Here is a 27,901-nt window from a genome sequence, read left to right on the forward strand (position 1 = left end):
CCACATCGTAGAGAACTCAAAACATGGCGAGTGAATTTTGCTGTGGCGCTGTAACGGGAGTTGTAGTGTTCCCTGCGTTGATCCAACGGGACGCCTGAGAGGAAAACTTTCTGAAGAGTTTTGTCTGAGAAAAAAGGATTCCGAAGGTAAATATGATTACAAACAGGACTAAACTGGCATGATACATTATCAACATTTCGAATGGTTTTAATCTTAAACTGTGTTGAACCACATTATTTGTACGACAAATGTATTTCGCGAAACACGGGAGAGTTGCATCATTGTAGTTAGAGGTTTGTTATTCCCACATCTATGTCTAACACAGCTTTTACCCATCTTGTATGTGAAATCCTCATTTAAAACAGCGTTTAAAATGTATTCGGGGTTATGTTTGTTACTTTGAAAATCTGAAACATTAGGTGTGACACAAAAAATAAATAAATAAAAAGACAAAAACGAAGAAATCCAAAATTAACCTAAATGGTTCATTCCAATTCCTTCCAACTGCACAAACTGTTTAACTGTAATTTTTGTGATTTCAAACTCACTCAAACTTTCAGATTATCTTGTTATGGTAAGCTTGAGTGAAAGCATTAAGATTCTACTGCCACTTATTTACTTATTTATTAACACAGAGATTTTAAATAGAAATATTATGATCTAAATGGTTTTGTTTTGAGGAGAGAAGCAACCATTTTTCCCACTGCTACTGAAATAATACACATATTGACAGGGTTGTAATTGTGTTATCTATAATATGTTTGCAGCTTTGAATTTGTTTATAGTACAGTACGTATTTATCACCATAGTAAGTATTGATATTGATATAAACAGACTTCAGTAAAAACATATAAGAAATATCCATTAAATGTAATTTTACTTTTAGGTCCTTATGGTGCACAATTTCATATATTTTTGTCATATTACTTTTTATAAATATAGCAAGCTGATATTAGCATATTAATTGGTAGGCTAGTTAGCATAGCCACCGATGACGATGGATAAACAATTTTCCTGTAAAGTTAAATTGTTTCTCCACCATTAGCACATTGAACAGTGAGTACATTAAGATGATTGACAGCACTAAGCCCTTCCTCCTAGCTCTGATTGGTTGTTTTTGGTGCATTTCTTTAGATGACAATAATAACTCAGGAAGACATGGAGGAGATTGATTATTTTTCTCATAAAAAACTGTCATGACATGATGACAGTTTTAACAAATACATAAAAAACAAAAATACTGCAGCTTTAATATTCTGTGCTAAAAAAATTTAAAAAAAATAAAAAGATTGAGAAACCAGAAAAGACTTAAAATGCTAGGAACAGAACAAGAAAAAGTTTAGCTGGAACATTTTAAAACCTCTGCATATCCTGATACCAGTGAGGCACATCTCATAAGATCAATTACAAAAACTAACCGTCTCTCTCATCCTTACGTCTGTCATCAGCGCAGTAACTGAGTTTTACTGGCAGGTATTTGTGTGGACAGGTGGGTCGGTCTCAGCGTGAGTGAGTGTCTTTCTTTGCTCTGCCAGGAGCCAGGATCAGACCAGGTAGGAGACCTGGATGTGTCTTTAGACCCACTGGGAAGAATCCTCCAAAGTGTCCCCTCCCCCCCTCAACAAAGATATGGTAAGAATCCAAAACTCTAAAACAGCTTCGCACATTCAAATCCAATAATTTTTCCCTTATACTCATTGTTTGTATATATGTTGGTCTCCAGTTTGTAATTACCCCTCAGGAGTTAAGACTATGGAGGCCACGTGTAACAAAGCTAATTGTGGGTGCTGCATCTCCCTAACTGTTAAGGAGATTAGATGTTGAATTGAATCCCAGCATTAATATTTGATGTGCTAAAGCTGTCCATAGGGGGGTTCCCAGTGTGGGACACAGTCACAGATGGAGAGAGGAAGAATCAGCTCCCTCTGAGGAGGAGGAGGAGAAAACAAACCACTGACCTGCTCAAATCATTAGTCAAAATTTTCTATTCTGGGATTTTTTTGCATTAGAATATTGAGCAATGTACATTTGAAGTAGGACCAATAAATCTTGCCTCATTCATAATTATTTCTTACATGTGTTTTAACAGATATACAAATTTAGATTAATTTCTAATTGCCCATGATAAAATACACAGATTCTGATGTGCGGTGCCTTGGATTATTAAGTGTTCAGTGACTGTTTTTTGATTTTAACTATTTCACATTTTGTCACATTCTCACCAGCAACAACTTTAAATTATTTCATATGGGATTTGGAGTTTTTAACAAACTGTGTTCATGTGCTGAAAGACACTTAGCTCACCTCACAAGACAATGACTCTTGACGTATGGACAACGCTACTATGGAATGGACCAGTCAAAGTCCAGACTGGTTGCTTTCTGTTGCAAGACTTGAAACTTGATGTTATGTTTGATACTCAGTCTGACTGAACCTCAGCTATTTTACATAGACAAATTCAAATGTACATAAACACTGAAGCACCATTCATAGTGCTGTTAGTTCTGTTTCTATTTTTATTTTTCAGGCACATTTTCACCAGTATAAGACGTTAACATGACGAGTTATGATTCAATTTTGGTTTCAGACTAAAATGCAGATATTAAAAATAAATGATAAACAGGAAGTTTAGCTTTGCACCATTTGGTATTTATTAAAACATTTTAGGAGCTATTTTGTAGTATAAGTTGAAAAAAGAAACATTTTAATATTACAGAACATTTGGAACGTCATTTTTGCTGTCAGCCATCAAACCTCTGCACTTGACTTTTTTTGTTGATGAGTTATTTTTTAAATAGTCGCGCAAACCCGCCATCACTTTGATTGTTTCTTTTTCAGTTTTTTTCCTCCGTTTTTCCATTTTTTTATCACTTCCATTGATTTCTTTTTCAGTTTGTTTTTCCATTTGATTACGTCCTCGTCCTCTGATTCACCAGTGGGCACATTGCTCTCTGCACTTTAATTGGCCATTTAATTAGATCACAGTTTTAGTCCAATTAGACTTGGAGGTGTAGGGGCGAATGAGGATAGAGGAGGAGAGAGGAAAAAGTCCCCAAGCTGGTCTATCTGTCTCCCAGCCCCCCCGATTCATGTTCTCTCCACTTCTCTTCAGTCTTTTCTTCATTTCTTCATTTTACTGCCTGCACTGCTGTCGCCCCCTGTCCTCCCTCCTGGAGGCGTCTCATTAGTGATATAATGCGATGACACTAAACGCACCAACTCTCTTACTTTCAGAGTGTCTGGCCGAACTGCACAGGCAAGGTGAGAAAGACTCTATCTGGACATTTTTGGTTGAAGTTTCTTAAGAAATTGCATTCTGCTACTATTCTTTGGCCCAAGCTGGAGACACACACAAGCAAAGCACTAACTAAAACCATGAACTGCATGCTGGACACAACCCCTCTGACTCATCGCAGTGCAACAGTATGATATAATAATATCTCATGACGCTAAAACATGCCAGTCAAATGCAGGAAAACACTCCTCTGTCCTTTTCTTTTGCACAGAGTTTAGGCTTTGTGACGTCTTAGACGGCTTTACCATCTGGCAAATAGGCACAAACAACACCCAGGTATTTGCAAATATTCACCCTTTAACTCTGCTGTTTGTTCTCGAGGAACACAAGCTTATCTTTAAGTCAAACACAGAACATCCTTTTTGGACTGCTGCCTAACCCGGTTGAAAGCCAACACTTCAAACATGGTTGTCTAATCTGAATGCGCTCAGATTAGTGGCATAAGTTTACAGGCTTTCATCATCAGCATGAATCACACAGTCACTTCCAGCTTGGGCTGGACAATAAATCAATAATATATTTCACAATAGACATGTGATCAATATCAATGGATAAAACAATGTTGAATGATTTATTGATTATTTCAACAGGCTAATGGGTACAGTTCAACATTTTTCAACGTGAAAAAACATAAAATAAAAAGAATGATTTTTTTTAAGTCGTTTACTCTGTCATAGAAAAAGAACAGTTCAAATAAATCATTATTTAAATAAATTACTTTATTTAAAAAGTCCCAATTAAATATCACATTTATGCTGATGCAGAGTGCATGTAAATTTCTGACCGGAGGTTTATGTTTATGTGTGTTTTATATGTTAATAATCAGACAAAACGCAGGCCTGTTGTAACCATAGGCATCACAAACTGACCCCTGTGGCTGTGAGATTGACAGCTGTAGTCCCGCCTAATTGCATTACTCTCCCAGGTGATTGGCTCACGCCCCGGGGGCTCATTTGTCAGGATGCATTCTGGTAATGATGTAAATTAGCAGATCTATATGTCACTCAGCCCTCTCGCCTCCTGCTGATTGGCCCCGCTGTGCCCCCGGGGCTCGGCCCCCAACCAGTCGAGGGAGCCGGCTCATTGGTCTTCAGGGATCCGGGGAGTCCCCCAGAAATGGGGCTTCGCAGATTGGACATCCCTCTGGACTGATATTATCCTTCCTCCTACCTCTTTAGCTGTCAGTCAAAACCCAGGGCTTGTTTCCTGCAGCGTATATCTTTTTATCTGAAACATACAGACTCATTCTGAAACACACAGAGGGACATGTAGGTGGCCTAGACAGCGGATATAATGGCCCCACGTTGACTAAGAACTTAAACACTCTGTTATGACTCAAACTCTAAATCTGTATGTTTTAAACAGTAAAAACCTGCGTGTGGGTGTGCGTGGGCTTAGCGTTGTGTAGTTCCCCCCTGCTTTTACCCAGCATGTCAGTGCAGTCTTCTGTCAAAAGCAGACACCTTCACAGTGATGGACAGCCATGAAAAAAAAAAACTCTGCACAAACGCACTCACTGGTTTCTTTACCTTCTCGTCTCAATAGCACCTATTGATGTGCTGGTTAGGGTCTGTGTGCATGTACAGGCTGCAGCGTGTTTGTGTGCCGCACACCTGTAGTGTTGCTGAAAGGTCTCAGGGAAGCGTCTGGATTCTTTGTTAAAGTCACTTTGGTTATATGAGGTAGAATATGAATAAAGACTAAATAATGTCAGCATCAGCATGAGTCGATACTCATGCAGATAAACAATCACTTGGTCAGGACCTCAGCCACTGATCGATGGTTTACTCTGAGTTATTGTCTTCCTATTAACAAGCCAAGCGCTCCCAGAGGAACTCGTATGAATAGCTAAATGAGACCACTCCAAACCTCTCAACGGGAACTTGTGTTGTTTTTGCACCCTCCTTTGTTTGACTGCAGACACTGCATCTCAAAAAGCCTTTTTAGCCAAATTTGGACGCGCGGTGGGTGTTTCTAAAGCACTGCGTTTCTCATGAAACTATATCTGGCTGCATATGGCGGTCATGAATGTCCCACACACGGATTCGGATATTGACTCGTCCCTCTTGTGTCACTTTTCCGTCATATTATGATTTTTTTTTTTTTTTTTTGCTTTTAAGATTATTCATAATCAATTTGCTTTATTCCTGCAGCAGCTGGAGCCTTTCAGGTTTGCTTGAAAAATGTAAAGAAGAATCAGAACACAGTGGGTTGCAAAACTATTCAGAACTCTTGAACTTTTTCCTCATTTTTTCATGCTACAACCATAAATACCAATGGACCTTATTGGGATTTTAGGAGCTTGACAAACACAAAGTAGTCAAAAAAGTAGAGTGGAAGAATAATAATGATGCAGGGTTTTTTTTTTTACAAATAAAAAATTATAAAATGGCTTTTTGTTTTTGAATTGTGCCCCACTTAATTCCGGTTGCATCTTAATTTATATTCAATTCAATTAAGTTTATCTGTAGAGTACCAATTCACAAAACATGTCACATATAGTATTCCAAAATATGCAGAAGGTCTGCACATTGGTAGAAAAAGCATGCAAAGGCAAGATTACAATCTATGTATGTCAAAAAAAAAACAATCACAATATCAGCAAAAATGCCCATGATGGGTTTTGGAGGAGATGCAGAACTCCACAGCTCAGGTGGAAATGTGGAGGCAGGAGAATGTGAAGAAGAAGGCTATATCTGAAAAAAAGCCTGTCAGAAGCTCTGTTTTTGGTTTGCTTTAAAATCTGACACAGCACATCAACATATAACACAGCATCCTCAAAGTAAAACGTGGCAATAACATCACCATGCTGCGAGAAAACTATTATTCAACTCAGACACAGTTGTCACAAACAAATAACTCAGGCAAGACTGAGGAAAAGCCAGCATATAACTGGAGCAGAATGGTTAAAATCAAAGCACTTTTATTTGATAAAACGGCTTAGTCAAAGTTCAGACCTAAATCCAATTGAGAATCTGTGTCAAGGCATGAGAATTGCTGTTCGAAAACACTCTCCATCCAAGCTCAAGCTATTTTGCAAAGAGGAATGGGCAAACATTGCTGTGTCTTTGAGTGCAAAGTGGCCAGAAATAAGCCCCAAAATACTTGCAGCTGCAACTGCAGCATAATAACAGTCTACAAATAAATGACTCAGGGGGGCTGAGTCCAAATGGATGGCACACTTTTCAGATTTTTATTTTTATTTTTTAAGATTTACCTTGTATCATTTTCCTCCCATTTCATAACAGTGGCTGAAGTTGTATTAGTCAACTTGCTGTAAAATACCTAAGCGGTTGTAGTTTAAAGTGGAAAGAAATGTGGAAAAATTTGAGGGAGGGAAAAATTTTCATGGTGCAAGAAAAGTTCAGACTACAAGGAGAAACAAAGTCTTTGTAACATAATTTTAACATCAAATCTAGTAAAGCTCTTTGTAAAATGTCTGCTCTTTCTGCACATGTTTAATATTAGTAATTGAAAGCTGCATGCGTGTATGTGCACACTTCTGTCTGAGCAATCGTTGTTAATTAGAGATGTTTAGAGAAGCTTGTGGTTAATTTTGGTGAAGTGGCCGTAAAAACTCTCTGCCTCTCACGGAAGATCACTTTCCATGACGCGGCACATGTTCCAAGCACTCACGCAGCGACATAATCACACACACACCTTTATGGTGCTGCATCTTCCATTTCTTTTCTACCTAGCCCTCTTTTTCACACACAGAGATGTTCCCTGGGTTAGGTCCCTACCACCTCTTGGCAGAGCGTGAGAAAGCAAGAAGCATGACAAGTAATTGCCGTGCTGCACGCAGTGTCTACATGAGCGCTGTTTATGAGGTGACCAGAGGGAGGAAGAGTGGAACGAGAAGAAAATAGAACAGCAACCTGGGGGATTTTCATCATTTCTTTGACAATTTTCAAAAAATTCCTGGTCCTAAAAAGTGTTGAGTAGTGTGGAAAAGGTGGGGGAAAGGACTTAATGCCTGGTTCTGTTGTGCGCAAACTAAACATCTGAGTTTAAAAATAAAAATCTGCAGCCAGGTTTTTTAATGGTGGTATTTACATAAAAACTTCATCCATCTGTCCATCCTTCCATATATAAAATGGGAAGCCAGTGATCAGGAGTTTCCTCGCTGATTTCTAATTTTCTTAATGATTTCGATTTGGTTTTTTTATAAGGGCTAAACCACAGAAAAGAAAAACGCTTTTCTTGAATAGATGCTGTAGTTCTGTGTCCAGAAAGAGTTTCCAGAATTACCTCATAGTATGTGCCACTTACCGTCATCTGATTTCTAAAGTTGCTCAAAGTCCATCTTAGTTGGTGCCATTAGTGGAAATGTAAAAATTATTTTCCGTATTTGACCTCTGATTGGGGATTTGAGCCCTTAAATGGAAAATTGCCAGATTCCTCTCTCTAATCGTTTGATTGGTGCATCTCCAGTGTTAAATCAGATCTGTTTCTAGACACAGTGATGAAAATGTTTTGGAAAAATTTTCTCATTGTAACCAGGAGTTCATGCCTCGAGCGTTTATGTGTTTAGGGGCAATAATTGATTTCTGTGTTTTGCCCCGCATGGCTCATCCCCACATCTCCCAACCCAACGCACACACAAACACATCCAGGCTTGCTGCAGTATTAATGAGACATGAATAAGACATGAAGAGAGACCCCCCTCCTACATGCTCACACAGGGTCGCCCCTCCCCACCTGCTTCCTGTCTGCAGATTACCCAGCTTTCACTGGGTTCTGGTTAAGTGGGGCCAGGAAGAGATTTAACCCCCTCAGCAGGAGGAGACATCCAGCATACATGTATCAGCATGCACACACACACATACACACACTTTACGCCTTCAGTAATTTTTTTTTGTGCGTTGAGATATGACTTAGGAATCTCAGATGATTTAAAATTAAATTTTTTTAAAAATCTGGTTTTGTCATTTAGCAAATATCTTTAATCTGTACATAATTAATCCTGGAAAATTTGTTTTGGGCAAAAGTCTTAAAAACTGCAGTTGTCTAGGCACGTACATGTCTTCACTCTCTGCTGAAGCACCTTTACATTTAATTTCAGCGTCCAGTCTTCTTCTATTTAATAAAATATTTGCCCGCTCTAGCTTCCTGATGTTCTCCTAATCTGTCAGATTGTGAAGACGCCTCTTTGATGTAGGATGATGCTGTTCTTGTCATCCTGAAGATTTTCTCTCAGATTACGACTGAAGATTAGAAAACTATAATTTTCTCCTGTAAAGTTATTCTTTTGTTGGCTTGGATTCATACCTGCCTTCACCACCATACTGAAAAAAATGAACTCCCACCTAAAGGTTTGGAATCGAAACTGATTGATAGTTGGAGTTAATTTCATCCGTACTCATGATGCCATCACCCTCCTCTGTCTCGGTAGGTGTTGTTTTCCAGATGTGCAGTTTTGTTTTTATGCCAAACATTTCTTTAAGAATTGTGTCAAAATTCCCAAATATTACTTATTCTTCCACAAAGTGTTTTGGAAATGTGAGCCACATGGTATTGGTAGTTACCTTTAGAAGAGCCTTCATCAGTTCTTCATTCCTACAGGATGTCCTAAGATGACCCCTTGGTGGGAGACAGAAGAAATCTAGTTAAAGTAACATCACTTTTGGACAAATTAAAAAATACTTTATTGATCCCAAAGGAAAATTAAATAAATGTCTAAATGTAATAATGTCTTCTACACATGCATGAAGTTGTTGCTCAACTGGAAAGCTCCTTTAGAGACAGACTGCTGCATCCTGGGTGCACAAAGGAGCGTTATCGCAGATCCTTCCCAGCTGCTGCTAAGACTTTATAACCAGCACTTTACATCCTTTCTGCTATTTCCAAATCTTTCCTGATTTTTATAATTTCTTTTAAATGGTTTACATGTACACATATACGTATCTTGTATACCTTCTAAAATTATTCTGCTCATTTCTTTTAATCTGATTATGCTATTCTTGATAACTGTACAATATTATTTATTGTTAATTTGCTGTTAATTTGCATCTTCTAATTTTGCTTTTTCAGTGACCAGTTTCCATTTTGACTTCTCTTCAACTTGAAGAAATGTCCAGATTTAATGTTTTTTTTGCCATTCCCTGAGGAATTGTTTATTCTCCTCTCCTGGCTGATACCTTTGTACAGAGATATTATTTTGATTCTTTTGAATCTTGGTTTAAGTTGAAGGATCTAATTGAGAAAATGTTGGCTATTTTCTACCAGGACTGCTGAACATTATTTAAATTTTTTTTTGATTTGCTATAATTGACCATAACTGTGAACTCAAATGGTAAAACTCTGATCAGAAACTGTTTCAATTAATTATATATGTAGTATTAGTGTTAGTTTTAATTTAATTGTTGCCTCACTAACTTATTACATTTTTACAGCAGTGTCAGAAGTGATTTTTAAATATACTGTACACTCCTCTGTGGCTTTTGTTTCATTTGGACTACAGAAAAAATGCAAATCAGCCTCTTCACCTCCAGGTTCGCTAAATCAATGTTTTTCTTCTAAAATTTCTGTCATTTTTACCCTCCTAAGTTTGTCTTATTTAATGTAAGGTATCTTTATAGAGAGCTACTGGTGTTGCTGAGAGCAAGGAGGCCAGACAGGAAGCTGTCTGGGCTCATTATGTTGCCCACATGATAAGTAAGCCTATGTTGCTTTAGGTTGAGTTGTGACCTTCAGTGTGTTTTTGTTGCAGGCCTCAGCGACGCCCAGCCCAGGATCAGCTTCCCCCGGCTCGCAGGTTCACGCGGCAGCTGTCAACGGAGATAGAAGCGCCCTCGTCAAACTTATCACAGGTCAGACACACGCCGGCGCTCATCAGTAGCTCCCTCTGCTACACTACGCTTTAACAATACTAGCACACTTGCTGAAGATTAGTAAAAAGCCTTAAACATGACAATTGAAGAATGTAATTTGGGTACACTTTAAAATTCAGCACTTGGCTTTATACAATAACATGTAGAGAAAGGAGCGAGGGGTTTCCTTGCAAATCTGTCAATCAGAAACATTTTTACTCCATTTTCTCCTCATTCCTGCAGAATTCAATTTAAGCCACAAATGTAATACATGGAAACATACTTTGTATATCGTGAAATTCAACATGTCACATGTACATCAAACTCAGTTAATTTAATTTTGACTTCTAACAAAAACAGAACCTACACGGGAGAAAAAATATACCTTATTGAGTACAAGGCGAGTTGAGTTCACATTTCTGAAACACAGCCTCATTATTTTAAATCTATCAAATCAAAGAGAGTAACTTCAGAAAGTAGCATTTTCTATTACTTTTACATTTAAAATATATTTCTGTAATTCTGTATGATAATGTTACTAAGAAACTCTGTGGGTCCTTGGTCCCAACATTACTATATCCTGATAGAGAACAGATGATTTTCTATCTGGAGAACAAATCAAGCATTTTCCATTTTGTGTTGGAGGTGACCAGATTTTTTTTTTTAACGTTTCAAATAGTTCACACAGTAACATCCATTGTAACAAGGTTCTGCAGGCCTTTGTGAGAGAAACCAGATAAATTCAATGGATTTACATAATGCTAAAAATAAATTAATTTCAATTTAATCACACATATATTGTGATAGTAGTTAATCATTAGTACATTAAACTCAGTTAATTATTAAAAGCAGTTTTTAAAGTTTCTGTCTCAGGAAGTCACATTGCATCACGTCAGCAGGTTTGTGTTGGTTTGGTAGAAAAAGGCTCATCCAGCCATGTTTGTCAAAGTCTCAGTTGCTTAAAACTTTTAAAATATTTTTTAAAATGTTCTTGTTCCCTGATTTATCCCGGTCTTTTTTATTTTGAAGAACAAAAGCAAAAGATGAGCCTCTTTATCATATTATGTACCAGAGAATTAATAATTAAAATTCCAAGATTAACCTAAAAAGTGAAATATATATTTAAAGAAACATAGTTTATTCACATTCTTTACACAATTTTAGTGAGTAGATGTGTAGAGAAGCTGTTTGTGAAGAAAAATAGACGTTTTAGTGCATTTGACAAGGAGCAGAAATGAGCAAATTTGTAAAACTTAGTCTTTCAAACGCAGAATAACTAACTCTGACTGTGCGTGTGTAGCGGAGCCCCAGTTGAGGGACCATGAGGACCAGTTTGGCCGCACGCCCTTGATGTACTGTGTGCTGGCCGACCGGCTGGACTGCGCTGAGGTTCTGCTGAAGGCCGGCGCCTCAGTCAACAAGACGGACGACAGCCAGAGGAGCGCTCTGCACCTGGCAGCACAAAAGGTACCGACGCCCACAGACGCACAGTGGAGCACACTCAAGCATTTACCGTTTTATGCATCATATGTTCTTCATAAATTTTGTAAAACATGGCAAGAAAAACTGCCCATAAAAACTAAAGCGGAGTTAAATGAGCTCAAGTGGGGAGCTAGTGCCCCCTAGTGGCTGCCACCAAAGCCTAAGAGTTTATGTGGGGTATTATTGATTAATGTATAATGATTAAGGACAAACACTGCAGCTGTGAGTTTTTAAACTGCATAAAACCTTACAAAGTATTTTCAAACTAGATTCTAGTGCAAATATCTTGAAATCACTTACAAGTAACGTTTCACCAAGAACTAGGGACTTGTTTTAAGTCAATAATTCCTTAATATTGATGAAAAAGTACTAGAATAAGTTAAATAATCCGCCAGTGAAAAAAGATATTTTACTCTTATTGTATGGGAAAAATGTGTTGTATCGCTCCATCAACATTCAGGCTCCTATTTCTTTATGAAAACTCACTTGTTAGTTAGTTTTGTCTTATTTCAAGTGCGCTAAGATATTTGCACTAGAAACTAGACCAAAAATACTTTTGTATTTTTGCAGTGTAACTCATGCTTTTATATGTAAAGAGTTATTCCACATCATGCTTAAGAGACAAACAGGAACATGCTCTTTTGTAACACAGCTACATGTGACAATAATACTAATGTCGCTACTTTTGATGCAGGATCATCATATCGTTAAGAAGAGATGGGAGGTAATGGGTTATTGGGTAGGATCTCAGCGATGGGAGGTGTGAGCGTGTGTGTGTGTGTAGGCGTGCGTGTGTGTGTGTGTGTGTGTGTGGGTTGGGGGATGCAAGTGATGGGAAGCCCTGTCTCTTTGACATCTGATCAATAAATGGCTGAGACAGCAAGAGAGACCAGGGATTACTGATCTAATTGGACTGAGAATGGAGAGGACAGGATTACGCACACACAGACACGCGCACGCATCTACCCGCACAAACACACAGGCTCTCCTCCACTGTCGAGATGCATCCTCACACACAAGATAGATCTGTCAGACTGTGGCTTTGCATCCTCAGAAAGGCAAATATACAAAAGCGCAGCCACACGTGCGCATGGCGTGGACATGCCGCCGTCGCCTGAGCTCTCCGCTGCGATGCATCACCCAGGGGGCCCGGTAGTTAAAGAGGCCAGGAGTGAGGGTGATAATGATGTGGAGGGGGATGACAGGCAGACATGGCCGCTGTTTACTGTTTAACAGCTCATCACCAGCGCTCAGTAGCGAGGCAGGAGGAAGGGGACGGAGATGGATGACCTGTGGATTGAAGCAGACGCCGCTGAAAAAGCCCTGTGTGTGTGTGTGTGTGTGTGTGTGTGTGTGTTGTGTGTGTGTGTGTGTGTGTGTGTGTGTGTGTGTGTGTGTGTGTGTGTGTGTGTGTGTGTGTGTGTGTGTGTGTGCATGACACTGCTACCGGTTCATGACTGCCTTTGAGAAGAATGGGTGATTTCTGAAATTCCCATCAGCACGGTTCACCCTGGTGGTGTGTTTGCAGGGCAACGTGCGTTTCCTGAAGTTGCTCCTGTCCAGGCGTGCCAACTGTCTGCAGAAGGATTTGGAGGGCATGACCCCCCTCCACCTGGCCACACGACACCCGTCTCCCAAAGCCCTCGCCCTGCTGCTTAAACACATTGGGCCTGGAGAGGTGGACACACAGGACAAAAATAAGGTCCTATAATCCAGACACACACACACGCATGCAAAAGTATTCATCCGCCTCTATCTATTCTTTCATCTGTAAACTTCAGTGCATTTTATCAGGATTTGACGCCCTAAACCAGCAGTTTGCAACCCGTGGTTCCTACAAAACCAAAAAGGAATGGATTATGGATGCAGCAAACTGTCAATCCAGGAGTTTTTCATCAGTTTTTCATGTGCAGAATGTGCTTTGAATATCTACAATAGACTTTTTAAAATAACTATATTCAAACAAGGCTGTCTTTCTTTATTTTTTATATTTATAGAAAAAGCTCATGTCATTGTTCGTATTTTTTCTTTTGTAATAAAGGATTCATTTTATTCTCAATATAGAAATGCATTCTATTGTATTTTTATATTAAATTTTATGTGCTACATAAAATAAAGCATTTTATGTAGTACATATTTCGAAAGTCATTTGCTGTGGCTTTAGGCAAGTTTTATTTTGCAGTAGCGGGCGCAAAACTGGCTCTGAATGAAAAAGGTTGCTGATACGTCCTGTGCTAGACCAAAACAAATTGAATTAATGTGGAAAGAAAATAAAAGTTTTACAGTCATAATCTGCATAGTGTAGGTTGCATTTATATGCAGAGCCCTTTACTCTCATATTGTCCCCAAATTTAGAGTAAGTAAGTTGAGTCGTCCTGTTGAAATGTGATTATGAACCCAGCTGTTCAGCGGATTGTTGGAACAGCATCATGTAGACAAAGAAACACAGCAAACAGGTCAGGAAGAAAGTTATGGGGAAATTTAAGGAGAGTTAGATTATGAAACAATAACCCAAAAGCATTGACTCATTCGTAATCTGGTGAGGGCACAATGCCAAACCTACCAAGACACCTAAACTAACAACCTGTGCAAAGAGAGCCTTAATCAGAGAAGAAGCCAAGATGCCCATGGTAACTCTGGAGGAGCTGCAGAGATCCACATTTTAGATAGAACAACCGGATCAACTACCAATCAGTTGCTCTATGAATTTGGCCGTTGGGGAAATGTGGCAAGAGGGAATTCAGTTTTGAAAGAAGGCAATAGCCAGTTCTGTTTGCAGTTTGTCAGAAGCAATGCAGAGGAAACAGCAAACATGTAGAAGAAGCTGCTCTGTTCACAGCACTTTGCATACATGCAAAGTGCTGTATGCCTCCAATCGAAACAGAAACAACTTTTTGGTTTTGTAAAGTGCCTCAAGACAGCATTTGTTGTAAATTGGCAATATAAAGAAACTGAATTGAATTGAACTCAGTTAAGTTTTGTGTAATCCTGGGAAAAAATAGAAGACATGAGTCTGAACGCAGGTTATTCTTCCATCAGGACAACCACCCTAAACATCCAGACAAAGCTACAGCTGGATATTTCAGATCAAAACTTGTTCATGCATTTGAACGGCCCAGTCCAATTAGGAATCTGCGGCAAGACTGAGAAAATAGACAAATAGTCATCCAAGCTGACTGAGGTTGAGCTGTTAAGCAGGAAAGAATGGGAACATATTTTAGTCCCTACATGTTCATAGCTGGTTAAAAAAATACCTCAAAAGTTGCGGCTGCAGATGCACCAGACCGAAGTGTTGACTCAGTGGGATGAAGAAATCGTAGACGCATAAAATAGTAGATGCATGCAAAACCTTTCAGAAATTTATTTGGGAAAAAATTCGATGACTATTCAGAATTTGACATAAAATATCAGTAACATACTCTGACGTGTGCTGTAGTAGAATAAAATGTAAAAAGTTCAAGCGATAGGAATACTTTCTCACTATAATTTCTCAATTAGAAAGCAGCCGGTCCAGGCGTCTGACCAATAACCTGCGGAGAGATAACTGACCGACTCAGGATAGTTTCCTTGAAACGCGCTCGCACACAACGGCAAGCGATGCAACAATCTGCGTCTTTGTTCTGTGTTTTTCTGATAAGACCACAAATACACTGTCCTCTCTGTCTGCAAGAGCTGATGTGTATCTGACATCAGTATTTAGTTTTGTAATAATCCAATATGCATCATCGCGTCAGATGACAGTGGTTTCAGCAGATCTCAGAATAGCTCAGCAGCCGTCATGGAGTCAATATCTGGGTTAGGATCTCTGGGCCGCTGCGGGGCCTTCAATACAAGCTTTGTGTTGCACGTTCCTTCATATTTTCTGACCGTGTCATAGTGGAGTAATTTTCTGAACGTAAGTGGAAACCTCAGCCCCACAGCAATCTCTCTGTCTCCTCCAGCCTCATTCATCCATCTCTGTCTATCGCCTTTTCTTCTTTTTTTTTTTTTTGCCTGTTTACAGCAAACCGCTCTTCACTGGTCAGCATTTTATAACCGACCGGAGCACGTCCGCCTTCTCATCAAGCACGATTCCAACATCGGCATCCCGGACAGCGAGGGCAAGATTCCTTTGCATTGGGCTGCACACAGTCAGGAGGCCAGCGCCACGCAAACTGTCCGCTGCATACTGGTACACGCACACACACACACACACACGCACACACACACACACACACACACACACACACACGCACACGTCTCAATCTGCCATCCTCACTCATCAGTCTGCGTGTCTGTATGTAAAGGAAGCAGCGCCCACTGAGTCCCTGCTGAACTGGCAGGATTATGAGGGTCGGACGCCTTTGCACTTTGCTGTTGCCGACGGAAACGAGGCAGTGGTTGAGGTGTTAACGTCTTATGAGGGTTGCAATGTCACGGCCTACGATAACCTCTTCAGAACGCCGCTGCACTGGGCCGCACTGCTGGGTAAGTGGGCCGCACAGCTTCCCCGTCACTTAAAGTGTTTTCTAGATCTGGATAAGTCGGGAAAACAGAATAAGAGTTTGAAACTATCTAATATTTCTATATATTTTCCAGGCCTCATTCCCAATAGTGTTGTATAAAAATCGTCCTTCACTCTCCTTCTTTCTATGTCACCTGTTTTGCTTCCTTGTGTCCTTATTTCCTCCCTCCTTTATGTCTTTCCTATCTTGCTCAATTCCTAGCTCCCTTCCTCTTCCTTGTGTCCTACTTCTGTTCTCTCGTTTATTTCCTTTTCATTATCAATATCAGCCAAAAAAAATCAAGGTAAACTTTATTATTTCATATTTTAAACTGAACACAAAGGATGGAGAAAGTTTTACATGGAAGACATGAAGAAAGCCTGAAGAAGCCACTTCAAGCATCCAAATATAGTGAACGTGTTTAGTGACACAAAAAGTATAAGGTCAAGTAGAAAATGCACACAATGCTGATAAAAAGAAAGATTTGTTTCAACAAAATATGAATCTAAGACGACATAGACCTCAGTGGGGTTCTCCTGGGTTTAATAGATGCAACAAGTGTAAAAATAAAACCCAGCATAAATACATTCAACCTGAATTCAGATTACTTGATTTCACAGCTGCCAAAATTTAATGAATGTTTTTTAACAAGGAATAAATCTCAGCCAGTCCTTTAGTTAAAGCACAGAGAGATCAGAAAGGACCAAAGATCTTGCTACATAAAGGTATCAGTCAGGAGAAGAGTATATGGTCTATATATAAAGTGGCACAGTGGAGACATTATAGAAACTGGACTTTTCCCAGAACTGATGAAACGTCAAGACAGAAGCCGGTCAGCGATGCTTCCAAGAAACTCAAGGAGCTGCATGAATTTCTCACAAGGACTGATTGTGTTCCTCATGTGACAATAATCTCATATAGTCTACATATATCTGGACTCAGGAGTAGAGTTGCTAGACAGAAGCCTTTTCATAAAGAACTAGCAAAAACCTTCCAGTGGAAGAATGTGTGTTAGGCTCTGATGAAACAAATTGTGATCAATTTGTACATTTCCATGGAGGAAGATCCAAAAACAACACAGAGACGGAAACACTGTCAGCATTATGATCCAGGGTTCCCTTTGTTCACATGAAACTGAAGTTTATTTCAGGGTGGAGGAAAGTTTGAATCAGTCAGCTTTGGCCACAGGAAGCTGAAGATGAAGAGGGATTTTTTTTTTTTTCATTTTAATGTCAAGAGATCCAAACCACCAACAACTTCACTGGCGCAGCAGTACGGTTTTCTAATAGTCCATATTTTTATTAAAGTTGCAGGTTTTTCTGAAGTTAACTGTGGAGAACTAATTTTTAAAAATACTTTCCCCTGTCCTGACTAGCTTGTTTTCAGTTTTGTTGTAAAGGATAAATGTGGCATTAAGAGTGAACAATGTTGTAAAATTATCTAAACTTTTGTGCCGTTTCACTAGGAATGTTCACACTTTGGAGATCCACTGTTCATAGAGTTTTAATGATTTGTGTGACAGTGTGGTTCAGCCCTCATCTCAGTTTCTCAGATTCATGTCTCTACCTCTCCAACTTTATCTCCTCCTGATGTAAAAAATGATTTTTTTTCTTTTTCTTTTTTAGGACATGCGAAAATTGTCCATCTGCTGCTGGAGAGAAACACGTCTGGGACGATTCCTTCAGACAGCCAAGGAGCGACACCGCTGCATTATGGGGCGCAGAGCAACAACGCTGTGAGTTTTCTGGCACTTCAGCCAAATTAGCTGAGTTAAATCTTTCCCAATAAAGGCAAATTGTTGTCCTCTGTGGCCTCTTGTGTCATAATGAGTCCATTAAACAGCGTTAATAGACTGCTGTTCTCCTTCTCTGCGCTTGAAGGAGACGGTCGGCGTGTTTCTGTCTCACCCGTCTGTGAAAGACGAGCCCGACCTGGAGGGCCGGACGGCCTTCATGTGGGCCGCCGGGAAGGGAAGTGATGAAGTCATCCGCACCATGCTCACCCTCGCCCCTCGCATCGACATCAACATGGCCGACAAGTATGGCGGCACCGGTGAGAAATTTTATTGATAGTAACGGGGTTGACAAAAACCAGTATCAGAGCTTAGAACAAAACAATAATGCCAACAAACATAAATATATATTCATGTGTACATAAAAAAACAAACAAATGTCTTAATGGCTTTAATGTTTTTTAATAGTTTTTCCTCTTGAAATATTGAGAATCAAAGTTTAATTTATGTCTACAATAAATTAAACCAATAATATATGATTGGTTTGTTTTATTAGGGAAATAGGAGGAGAATCCAAACAACTTATTTACAGAAGTGAGAGAAAAGTTATTAAATGTGCAAATATCTTGCCAGAAAATATGAGAAAGGACAGAACCAGCAACCACATTGATAAATGTGTTCTCTCTAACTAGGCAAGCACAGCTTTTACATCATGAAGTTGAAACTCACAATTCACGATTAATAAACTTACAAAAAAAACAATGTTTGGACAACTTGTCTCTTGTTACTAAAGCAGCTTCATGGTCAACAATGTTCGAGGCAGCAAACCACCTTCAAATGTTTTTCAGTGCGTCGATGTTCTTTTGTAGGGACAAAATCTTAAAAGATATTCATTAATAATCAAATATTTAGACAGAAGACATCAGATTTTTCGTCTGGTTCAGGTCTGAGTCAAGGTTATTCCAACGAGAGATTACATTTGGAACAAAGACAATGTGTTTCATTAATAAGGCACGTACATCCCGGTTGTTTTTTCACCCTGCTGACTAGAGCCAGCAGGGTCCAGACATGGAGGAGTCAGTACAGAAGTTATAGAGGACTAAAGAAGCATTATAACACCAGACGGGATAGCATCAAGGAAAACACAGAACTGGGTCAAACCGAGTTCTGTTAGCCTTTGACATACATGACATACTGTGTATGCGCATAATCTTCATGGTAACATCGCATTGGTCTGACCAGCTGGGAATAGTTTATCAATGCTGGAGTCATGCTTAGCGACGGGCGACAGAACTGACTGGAGCCTGAATCACCGAATCACTGACTCACTGACTCACGCTCCTGACTCGATACAGTGAGCAGGAGGAAGTGATTCACACATCCCAAATGTGTTTAATGTGTCAATTAAAAGACTTTCAAATCACTGTTGTCCAAACAGCGCTCCATGCGGCCTCCCTGTCGGGCCAGGTGAGCACGGTGAAGCTGCTGCTGGAGAAGGGAGCGACAGTCGACTCCCTGGACGTCATGAAACACACGCCGCTGTTTCGTGCCTGTGAGATGGGATACAGAGATGTTATCCTCACGCTCATCAAAGGTGGGTGTAACGCTCACATGTTGGCAAATGTAGTTTTATGGCGTTGTGCAGACTGTATTTATTCTTCTCTAACTTTTCTGCATTTTGGCACATCACTACCACAAAAATCATTGTGTCTTATTTTGATTTTACATCAGGAGTGGGCAATATGGACTTAAAGTTTAATCACAATGACTTGGTCCACAGTAATACTGCATTTTTAAGTAACTGTATAACAATGACTTCGTGTCACTGCAATTAAGTCATTAAGTGACGCTCTGGAAAATCATTCCCTTTTGTAACTTGCCTCTTTAGGAGAGAAAGAAATCTGGTTTGTATGATTAAGTTATACATAGTAACTGTATTTTCAAATGTTTTGGCACATATTGATGCTTTAATTGAACAGTGGACAAAATAGTGAAAGTGTCAGTTTTTCAGTCCGTTCAGTTTTCTCTGTTCCTGTTTATACTTTTTGAACTATTATGTCATGTTTTTGCTGCTGACTTGCTAAACAAAGTCATGGACTTCCAGCTAAATAGCTCTGTAAATCCACCATTTTTATTTCTCACAAGGATTTTGTAGTCCCAAGTTACGGTTTGTTTACTAGTGTAAACCTCAGAAGTGCTGTATATAGTCTTTTATGTTTGTCTTTACTCTGAGATTAAATTAAATTCATGTAGTTTATGAATATAGTTTATTAAACTGAGCTTTATTTAGGGAGTCAGTGGGACTGAACTCATATGCATATTACACTTTTAGGATACATAATGCCATATCTTAATATTGAAAACCACATATCTCTGTCCTTCTACTTTACAATTAGGCACCACTTTGAGTTAATCTACTACATGAACGGCCAATAAAACGCTCTGAGGTTTGAGTTTTAACACAGATCCCTGCAGGGCACCAAGACTGTCTGTATTTGTCACTGTGGAAAACATAACTACTTTGCTTCTTTATTAACCTTGTTGTTCTTTATATTTCCAAAACACATAAATGTAGGTTCTGCTTGTGTGGAGCTGGTTGATGTGGACGGTCACACTGCTCTCCACTGGGCAGCTCTGGGGGGGAACGCCGAGGTCTGCCAGATACTGATGGAGAACGGGATCAGTCCCAACGTCCAGGTACTGACAGGAAAATGTAAAAAATTAAAAGAGGACTTAAGAGATTGTTTTTTGTCACTTTTTAAGTGCACAGTGGCACAGTTGGTAGCTCTGTTGCCTTGCAGCAAGAATGTCCTGGTTTCGAGTCCCATCCTGGGGTCTCTGCATGACGGGTTAATTGAGTTTTATTTCATTTGAGATGAGGTTTCATCTGCTTTTATCCTCCTCTAATTTAAAGGGCAAAAGTAAGAAAACTCTTCACTTATTGAGGTTTAGCCATCTGTCTTTATTTGAAAGTAAATGACCTTGATTAGAGTCATTTAAGCTTCCCATGATTCAGACTTTCTCGTAATCTTGTAAAGTGATTTTGAGTAATGGGTCATAGTGGCTTTCTTTGGATTTTGGCAGCTATTTTAACCTATTTATGTGCACCTTGTGTAGCTAACCATGATGGTACATGGCATGGTGGATGCTGAGAGACAGAAAAGAAACAGACTGGGTTAAAAAAATAATTATCTGCACTATTTTGTAGAAGTCATGGAAATGACTCATCTTTTTGTTTATGCCAAATTTTATGCAAACTACATTTACTATTTTCTGTTAAAGAGTACAAATTTTAGAATTTATAAGAAGATAAGAAATAATAAACATGTAGGTTTTGACAGCCTGTTACATTTAGACAATGTTGCTAAAATGCCCTCAAAAAGCATAAAGGTTTGTCGATCAATCACAAAGCTTCTCTAATGGTTTGAGTCGAAGCATAGAATGAGACGTTTCTTTGTCTCGATGTTTGTCTGGCTGCAGGATCATGCAGGACGCACTCCGCTGCAGTGTGCTGCATACGGTGGTTACATCACATGCATGGCGGTTCTGATGGAAAACAACGCTGACCCAAATATCCAGGACAAGGAGGTGAAGATATGCTGGCCCATGTGTTTGATTTGGGTTCAAAGAAGGTCATATGAACCGAGTTTCTTCTTTGTGGGAGCACAGGGGCGGACTGCGCTTCACTGGTCCTGCAACAATGGGTACCTGGATGCTGTGAAGCTGCTCCTGGGCTACAACGCCTTCCCCAACCAGATGGAGCACACCGAGGAGAGGTGAGGAGGGAGGCGCTGGAGCCGCGGCCAGGCGGACGGCTGTATGACTAACGCCGCTCCTGTTGCACAGATATACGCCTCTGGACTACGCTTTACTGGGGGGGCACAGTGAGGTGACCCAGTTCATGCTGGAGCACGGTGCTCTGTCCATCGCCGCCATCCAGGACATCGCCGCTGCCACCATCCAGGCCGTCTATAAGGGCTACACCGTCCGAAAGGCCTTCAGGGAGAGGAAGCAGCTCCTCATGCGACACGAGCAGCTGCGCAAGGACGCGGCCAAGTGAGAGAGGAGCGCACAGCAACACACACCTATATGAGCAGCCCCCACCTGTACACTGATTCCCAACTATTGATGCAGTTTCATAATCCCTTGTGTCAATCAACTGGAAGTCCATTTATCTTTCTACGTATTTGTTGACTCATCCATAGGACGGGGTCTCTTCCTGCCTATTTGTCCCTCGTTGTAGTTTTAGTCTTTGTTTTCAGTCTCCTCATCTGTCTCTTTTTCTGTCATAGCTAAACAGATGCATCTTCTTTCTTGTCTCTGGCCTCCAGTTTACTCTTCATTGGTTATTTGCTCTCCAGTCTCACCTTCGTTTTAATTAATAGATTCTTTTTTCAAACGAAAAACAAATGATTCTTTTTTGATTTCCTCACTTCATAAATGCATTAATGAAGTAAGAACATTTAAACATGTAGCTTAAGCACTTAGGTTTACAGGTAGATGTTTTTTTAGCTGTGCTCACTCTGTTGCTGAATGATTACAGAAAAATTAAATAGTGGTTAGAAGGCAAGGAAAATAAATTGAAGGAAAGAGATAATTGTGAAGTAGAAGTAAAATGATCTCAATAAAACTCAATCTCAATAAAACCCAATTACACCAATTCTCTTCAGGAGACACCTTATAATAAATCAAAGTCCAACTGTGTATACTATATGAAAGTCTCAGAAGGTTGTTAGAACATGAAGCTGTAGAAACCCGACAGGCAGGTAAGGGATACCATTAAGGAAAAATTTAAACCATGGGTAGGCTGTAAAACAATATTCATTCAACTAAAAAAAAAAAAAAATCATATTTTATTGTTAGCATCGCTAATTATCGCAATTCTGTTCAAAATCTCCACATTCTAGGCACAACCGCTGCTATTGTTTTTGTGTTTTTCTTGCAGGAAGAGAGAAGAAGAGCAGCGAAGGAGAGGCGCGACGCAGCATGTTGGAGCGGACAAACCAAGGGTTTCACTTCTGAGAGCAGAGCAGGAGGCGCTCTCCTTAACGAACATCGTGGAAGACCTAACCATGAACGATTCATCGGTCGACACGAAGAAACACGCCAAGGTCAAAGAGGGGAGGCATAAAGGTGCCAAAGAAATGCTCAACTGTGTTATTACAACATAATGATAATATTAAAAACATACTTTCTTAATAGAGAAATTACATGTATTTGCAGCCAGGCTTCCGTCCAATTTTGATGCGGATTTTGAGAGAATTTTTTAAGATGTTGCAGAAAAGAAAATGTGAAAAGGCTTGCTTCCATTTGGCGGTGTGAAGTGAATCAATCAGGCCGTGCTTGTTTGTAAAAAACATAAAACAAGATGTAAGATGAGTTTTTTGCTTCTGGGAAGGCAGAAATCCACCAGTGGAGGAGAGTTTCCTACCCAGAGGTGACGCTAGACTTTTTCGCTGAGCGTCATTTTGACAGACACAAAAAAAAAAAAAATCCATCTTCATTAAATAAAAATGACACATTTCATTTTCATTTGATTTAATTAATGTTCAACAAGCTGAACATCAAGCAGATGAATGCATGTATTCAACACTTAAATTGTGACCATACATATGAAATGTTCTCCTTTTGCGTGATCAAATGTCTCTGGGTTTTGATATTGATCTGGAGGATAAATCCACACTTTACACTGGAACTACAAATGGCAAGTTTTCAGATGTATTTAGTTCAGAGTTCAGGTCAGAGATGATATTCAGATGGGATTTTTATTTTTGTTATTATTATCATTATCATTGACTGATTTAATTACCTCTGCAATGTTCTCTAAACAAAATGTGGGGCTTTTTAAAAGAAAATTTATTTGCGTTAATTCAAAATCATCAAGGTATGAAAAGCCTTGATGGAAACAGGACTACTGAGTCATATTTTTCCAAGTGAGCTATTGAATTGACTTTTCCTTTTTCCTTGTCAGGCCAGAAGATCAAGATTTCCAGAAGAAGTGCTGCAGCTGAGCGACAAGAAGCTTTGAGCTGCAGCTCTGCCCTGAGCGACCGCTCTCCACCCGACGCCTCACAACACACCCGGCTGAAGAAGCTTCTCTCTCCCGCCGGCTCCAGAGAACCCCCCACTCTTAAACTTACACCTTCCACAGAGGCCAAAGCTGCCGAAGAACGGTCTTCCTCTGTGGCGTCCGCTGCATCCGCAACGGCCTCCTCTGCAGACCGAGCCGAGGCGAACTCAAGAGACGGCAGAAAGAAAGACCCTGCCACGACTGGTCACTCGTCACGCAAGCACCGGAACCACAAAGAGCCAAGTTCAGAGGTCAGACATCAAGCTCCATCACTGAGGAGCAGCTCGTCTTTACATCCCAAAAGGCCCCGCAGAAAAACGCAGCCTGGTGGGAGGGAGCGTGAGAAGGAGCAGGTGAGGAGGAACGAGGCCGCACGGATCATCCAGCGAGCGTGGCAGAGGTGAGGCTCACACCTCGGTTGGATCTCGGTAACGTCAACGTGCTTTAACTGTACGAGCCATGTGGTGCCCTCATGTGTCTTCTCCCTCCTGTAACACCGACCCCCCAACCCTGAGCATTAACTGCTCTGGATGCCATCAGCAGGAGAGCGGTGGGGGAGAGAACGTGGGAGAGTGAGAACAGAAAGGCTATAATCTAAATCTTTCATACAGATTTAACAAGAGGCTAAAAGTTCAGCAGGGCTGCGCTAATAGCTACCAGCAGCCCCTCTACCCTTCTTACGCTTGCTGTGTTCCTCTTAGAGGTTGCCAATCCCCCACAGGAGGCCCTCTGTTTCTCTGCGGCCTTCACATTTAAGTTGTATACATGCTGCTTGTTAAGTGCTCTGAATAAACTGTTTACTTTGTTTACGCTTCGTGAGTGTCGGTGTGGGGGCTCGCCAGCGTTTGGGCCTTTGAACGCCGTCTGAGATGGGTTTTTTTGGTTGATTTCAGGTTCTGTGCACGCAGGAGAACAGAGGTGAGGGCCTGTGAAGAAGCTGAGCAGAGCAAGTCGAGCTGCACCCCCGGAAGGAAAAAAGTGGAAAACAAAGCAGTGCTTGCCAAACCTGTGTTGAGTAAAAGCTCTGTGCTGCAGAGCATCTATGGTAAGAGAACCAGGATGCTGCAAAACATTGTAAAACTCTTGTCATGTTACAACCTCAAAATATGATGTTCAATTGACATTTAATGTAATTTCTGTGAAAAGTGTGGAAAGCGTTGTATTGAGAAGTCTTACTTTGATACCCCAACATAAAATTTGTCAATCAGAATTAGAAAAACAGCATCAAGACCAAAGAGCACACAGACAGGTCCGGGATGGAGATGGAGAGCTTTAAACTCTATGGCAACACCTGAAACAACTCAACAGCTGTTTAAAAACAAATAGATTTCACCTCCATGTCTAAATACACTCATAGTTGCGTTAAGGTGCACTGAGGAGTTTACATAAAAATGCTCCCTGGAGAGCAAAACTCAGATGTTTTGAAAGGGAATGAGGCAGTCTTTCTCTGAGGAATTTGTCCTGAGGAAATACTAAACAACAGCTGCATTGGCTTTAAGCTGAGGTTTTCCAATATTGAATATATTTTCTGCAGTTTGATCGCTGATGAATAAGTTAATGATGTCAGTGTAACAGAAAAATAGCTGCTGCTGCTGCTGCAGAACTGTGAGAGTGAAGTTGTAGGTTTGGATGAAAAGCGACAAGCTCTCAGGTGTAAGTACCAGTGTTTGTATCTGGACGCCATCAGCCGGGTGTTTCTGCCGCGGTTTCGCTCCCTCAGACAGGCGCGACCTTCACCGCACATCACCAGGTGATGATAGGAGGACAGGCAGAAACGCACACAAACCCAGGCGCTCTCCCTCAGACGGACTGAAAGGGTCCTCGGTCCGGCTGTTCCCCCCGCCACTCCATTCTCATCGTCTTCCTCCCCCTTTCTCTGCCTCTGTCTCTCCTTCTCCCTACCTGACAGTTCCTGGCACTGTGAAAAGTTCAGCGCTGTCACGGGGAATGTCAAACGACTGCGTAGAGCTTTCCGCTCACCACACACACACACACACACACACACACACACACGCCTCACCATCCGACACACGCGCCCTCACACATACATATGTTTATGAGGCGAATTCTCACTTTTTCATTTCCATGAAGCAGCAGGATGTTTCACACACTAGTGGCTGGGTCATATAAACCATTTGACTTGTTTTCTTTGATATTTTTATGAGAGGGGATTCATATTTTGCCCCTTTTTCTTATTCACTTTAGGTTTAAAACTGTTTCTAAAAACAGCACAGGTGCTTAAAAAGCTCTGGAAAACAAGTCATTTCAAAAATTGTTAAGTCACATCCTATGGGAACTGCGCCGTTACCTAGCAACCCCAGCTGAGCCCAGCACTGTCACCGAGCAACCCAAGATGAGTTCCAGCACATTTGGTCAGCTGTTTTTATCTCTGTATGTACTTGAAAAAAAAAAGTTTAATTGTTTACTTACTATTCAGAAAATATGTTTGTATAATGCTCAGAGACAGTTGGTATAATGGCACATCTATTTGCAGACATTTTTATGTGAAAGTCATACTGAAAGTGCTCCAGCTAATTTGGATTTAAAGTGACAAAAGATTGTGTGCCACTCTTAGCCTTGAGGAGCTGTAAAAAGCTCAGGACAGGAATTGGACCTAGAGCAGGTTCTACATGTTCCCTGAATCATTTCTCATCAATCTGAAATCATCTAATTGTGGTGGCCAATTTCATAATTGGCCAGTTGTGAGAGAGGGCCTGGGACTTGAACCCACAACAGCTGTGTTGAGTACATGGGTCATGTACACTACTCCCTGCACCGCTGCCACTCCCTCACTCAAAATCTGTCAAACTATAACACCTGTGCAGCATTTGTTTGCTTGTTCATTTGTTTGTTTGCAGGCAATATTAACAGGAAAAGGGTAAAGTTAGGCCCCAGCGAGAATTGAACTCGCGACCCCTGGTTTACAAGACCAGTGCTCTAACCACTGAGCTATAGGGCCCTTGATGTATGTCGAGATGTGACAGCACACATATAAAGACAGGAGGACATGGGTGTGGACCTGGCCTGGATGAACCAGTCTTACAGGACTCACTGTCCTGATCCACCCTTGGCTCACTGAATTCAGAAATTATGGGGTTAAAAACCAACTCCCAATGTCCTTCCTTTAGGCAATTCCATGACGAGACGAGGACGCTCGCTTCAGGGCTCTCAGCCTCACCTCCTGCTGAACGTTCCCCTACGCACCCAGAGTCAGTGTAAGTGCTTACATCCTCACACGAAGCACTCTACCGCCTTCGAGGCTCTTAAAGTCGGTCTTCTGCTTGTGTTTCAGTGGGCGGTTTAGACTGCATTCACCTGACCGGCGCCTTGACTCAAGCCAAGCTGTACTCCTACCACCTGAGACCACAGAGCGCAGGACAGGGGACGAGAGGACGGGGCAAACCCTGAACACACACAGTTTACCAACAGTGCATTGAATAAACACATTTCAGTGTATTTTACTGGGATTTTATGAGGTAGTCGAACACATCGCTTCTGTAATCTTGAAGTAAAAATCTAAAAAAAAAAAAAAAAAAGTGTTTTGTTTTTTAGCTTTCAGGCTTCATCTAAACATTGAAATATCTGGGCAGGTTGTACATTGCAGCATTTTAGTTTAAATGAGTACTTGGGGCTAGGTAATTAATCCATTTTATTTAATGTTTTCCCCTGCAGGGGTTTTTTGCTCTAATAGGCTGACAAGAAAGGGGATGTGCCAAATATCATCTGGTCTGGGAATCGAACCCACGACGAGGATCAAGGCCTCCAAACGTGGGTCGTGCTATTCCCTACGCCACCACATCACGCCCTAATTAAGCCATTTTAATCTGTTAATCAAATTTTTGGTTTTTGAAGATTTCATTTTTGGAAAACCTGAATATCCCCCCACTGTCTTGTTTGATAAGTGTGTTTTACAGCTTTATTTGACTTTTGGAAATGTTCTGAGTTTCAAATATCTACAATGGCCCTAATATGCCATCACAATGGCATTAATACACTGTCATGGAGATTAAATAGTTCTGCCGTGAC

At 40.6% G+C, this 27,901-nt stretch overlaps 1 protein-coding gene and 1 non-coding gene across 3 annotated transcripts; one reads left to right on the plus strand and one right to left on the minus strand.

Moving 5' to 3' along the window:
* The first annotated feature begins 21 nt into the window (after positions 1-21).
* On the plus strand, positions 22-27,563 carry invs (inversin). 2 transcript variants are annotated; one of them, XM_055047781.1, is made up of 20 exons: positions 22-146; positions 1,536-1,632; positions 3,235-3,261; positions 10,008-10,107; positions 11,408-11,574; positions 13,118-13,291; positions 15,593-15,760; positions 15,876-16,056; positions 17,699-17,808; positions 17,954-18,125; positions 19,244-19,399; positions 20,381-20,502; positions 21,286-21,393; positions 21,475-21,581; positions 21,652-21,861; positions 22,751-22,938; positions 23,777-24,275; positions 24,769-24,920; positions 27,004-27,090; positions 27,168-27,563. In XM_055047781.1, the coding sequence occupies exons 2-20, from the start codon at positions 1,630-1,632 to the stop codon at positions 27,281-27,283; spliced, it is 2,847 nt and encodes a 948-aa protein (XP_054903756.1). In that variant the 5' UTR covers positions 22-146; positions 1,536-1,629; the 3' UTR covers positions 27,284-27,563. The 2 variants fall into 2 exon arrangements, with proteins under 2 accessions (XP_054903756.1, XP_054903757.1); XM_055047782.1 differs by lacking the exon at positions 3,235-3,261 and having other exon boundaries at positions 27,168-27,562.
* Positions 26,762-26,834, minus strand: trnat-ugu (transfer RNA threonine (anticodon UGU)). The gene has a single exon. It is a non-coding gene; the product is annotated as a tRNA-Thr (tRNA).
* Positions 27,564-27,901: the final 338 nt, after the last annotated feature.

Source organism: Poeciliopsis prolifica, unplaced genomic scaffold (genome assembly GCF_027474105.1).
Source record: "Poeciliopsis prolifica strain line A6 unplaced genomic scaffold, Auburn_PproV2 SCAFFOLD026, whole genome shotgun sequence".
In the NCBI taxonomy this organism is placed as follows: domain Eukaryota; kingdom Metazoa; phylum Chordata; class Actinopteri; order Cyprinodontiformes; family Poeciliidae; genus Poeciliopsis; species Poeciliopsis prolifica.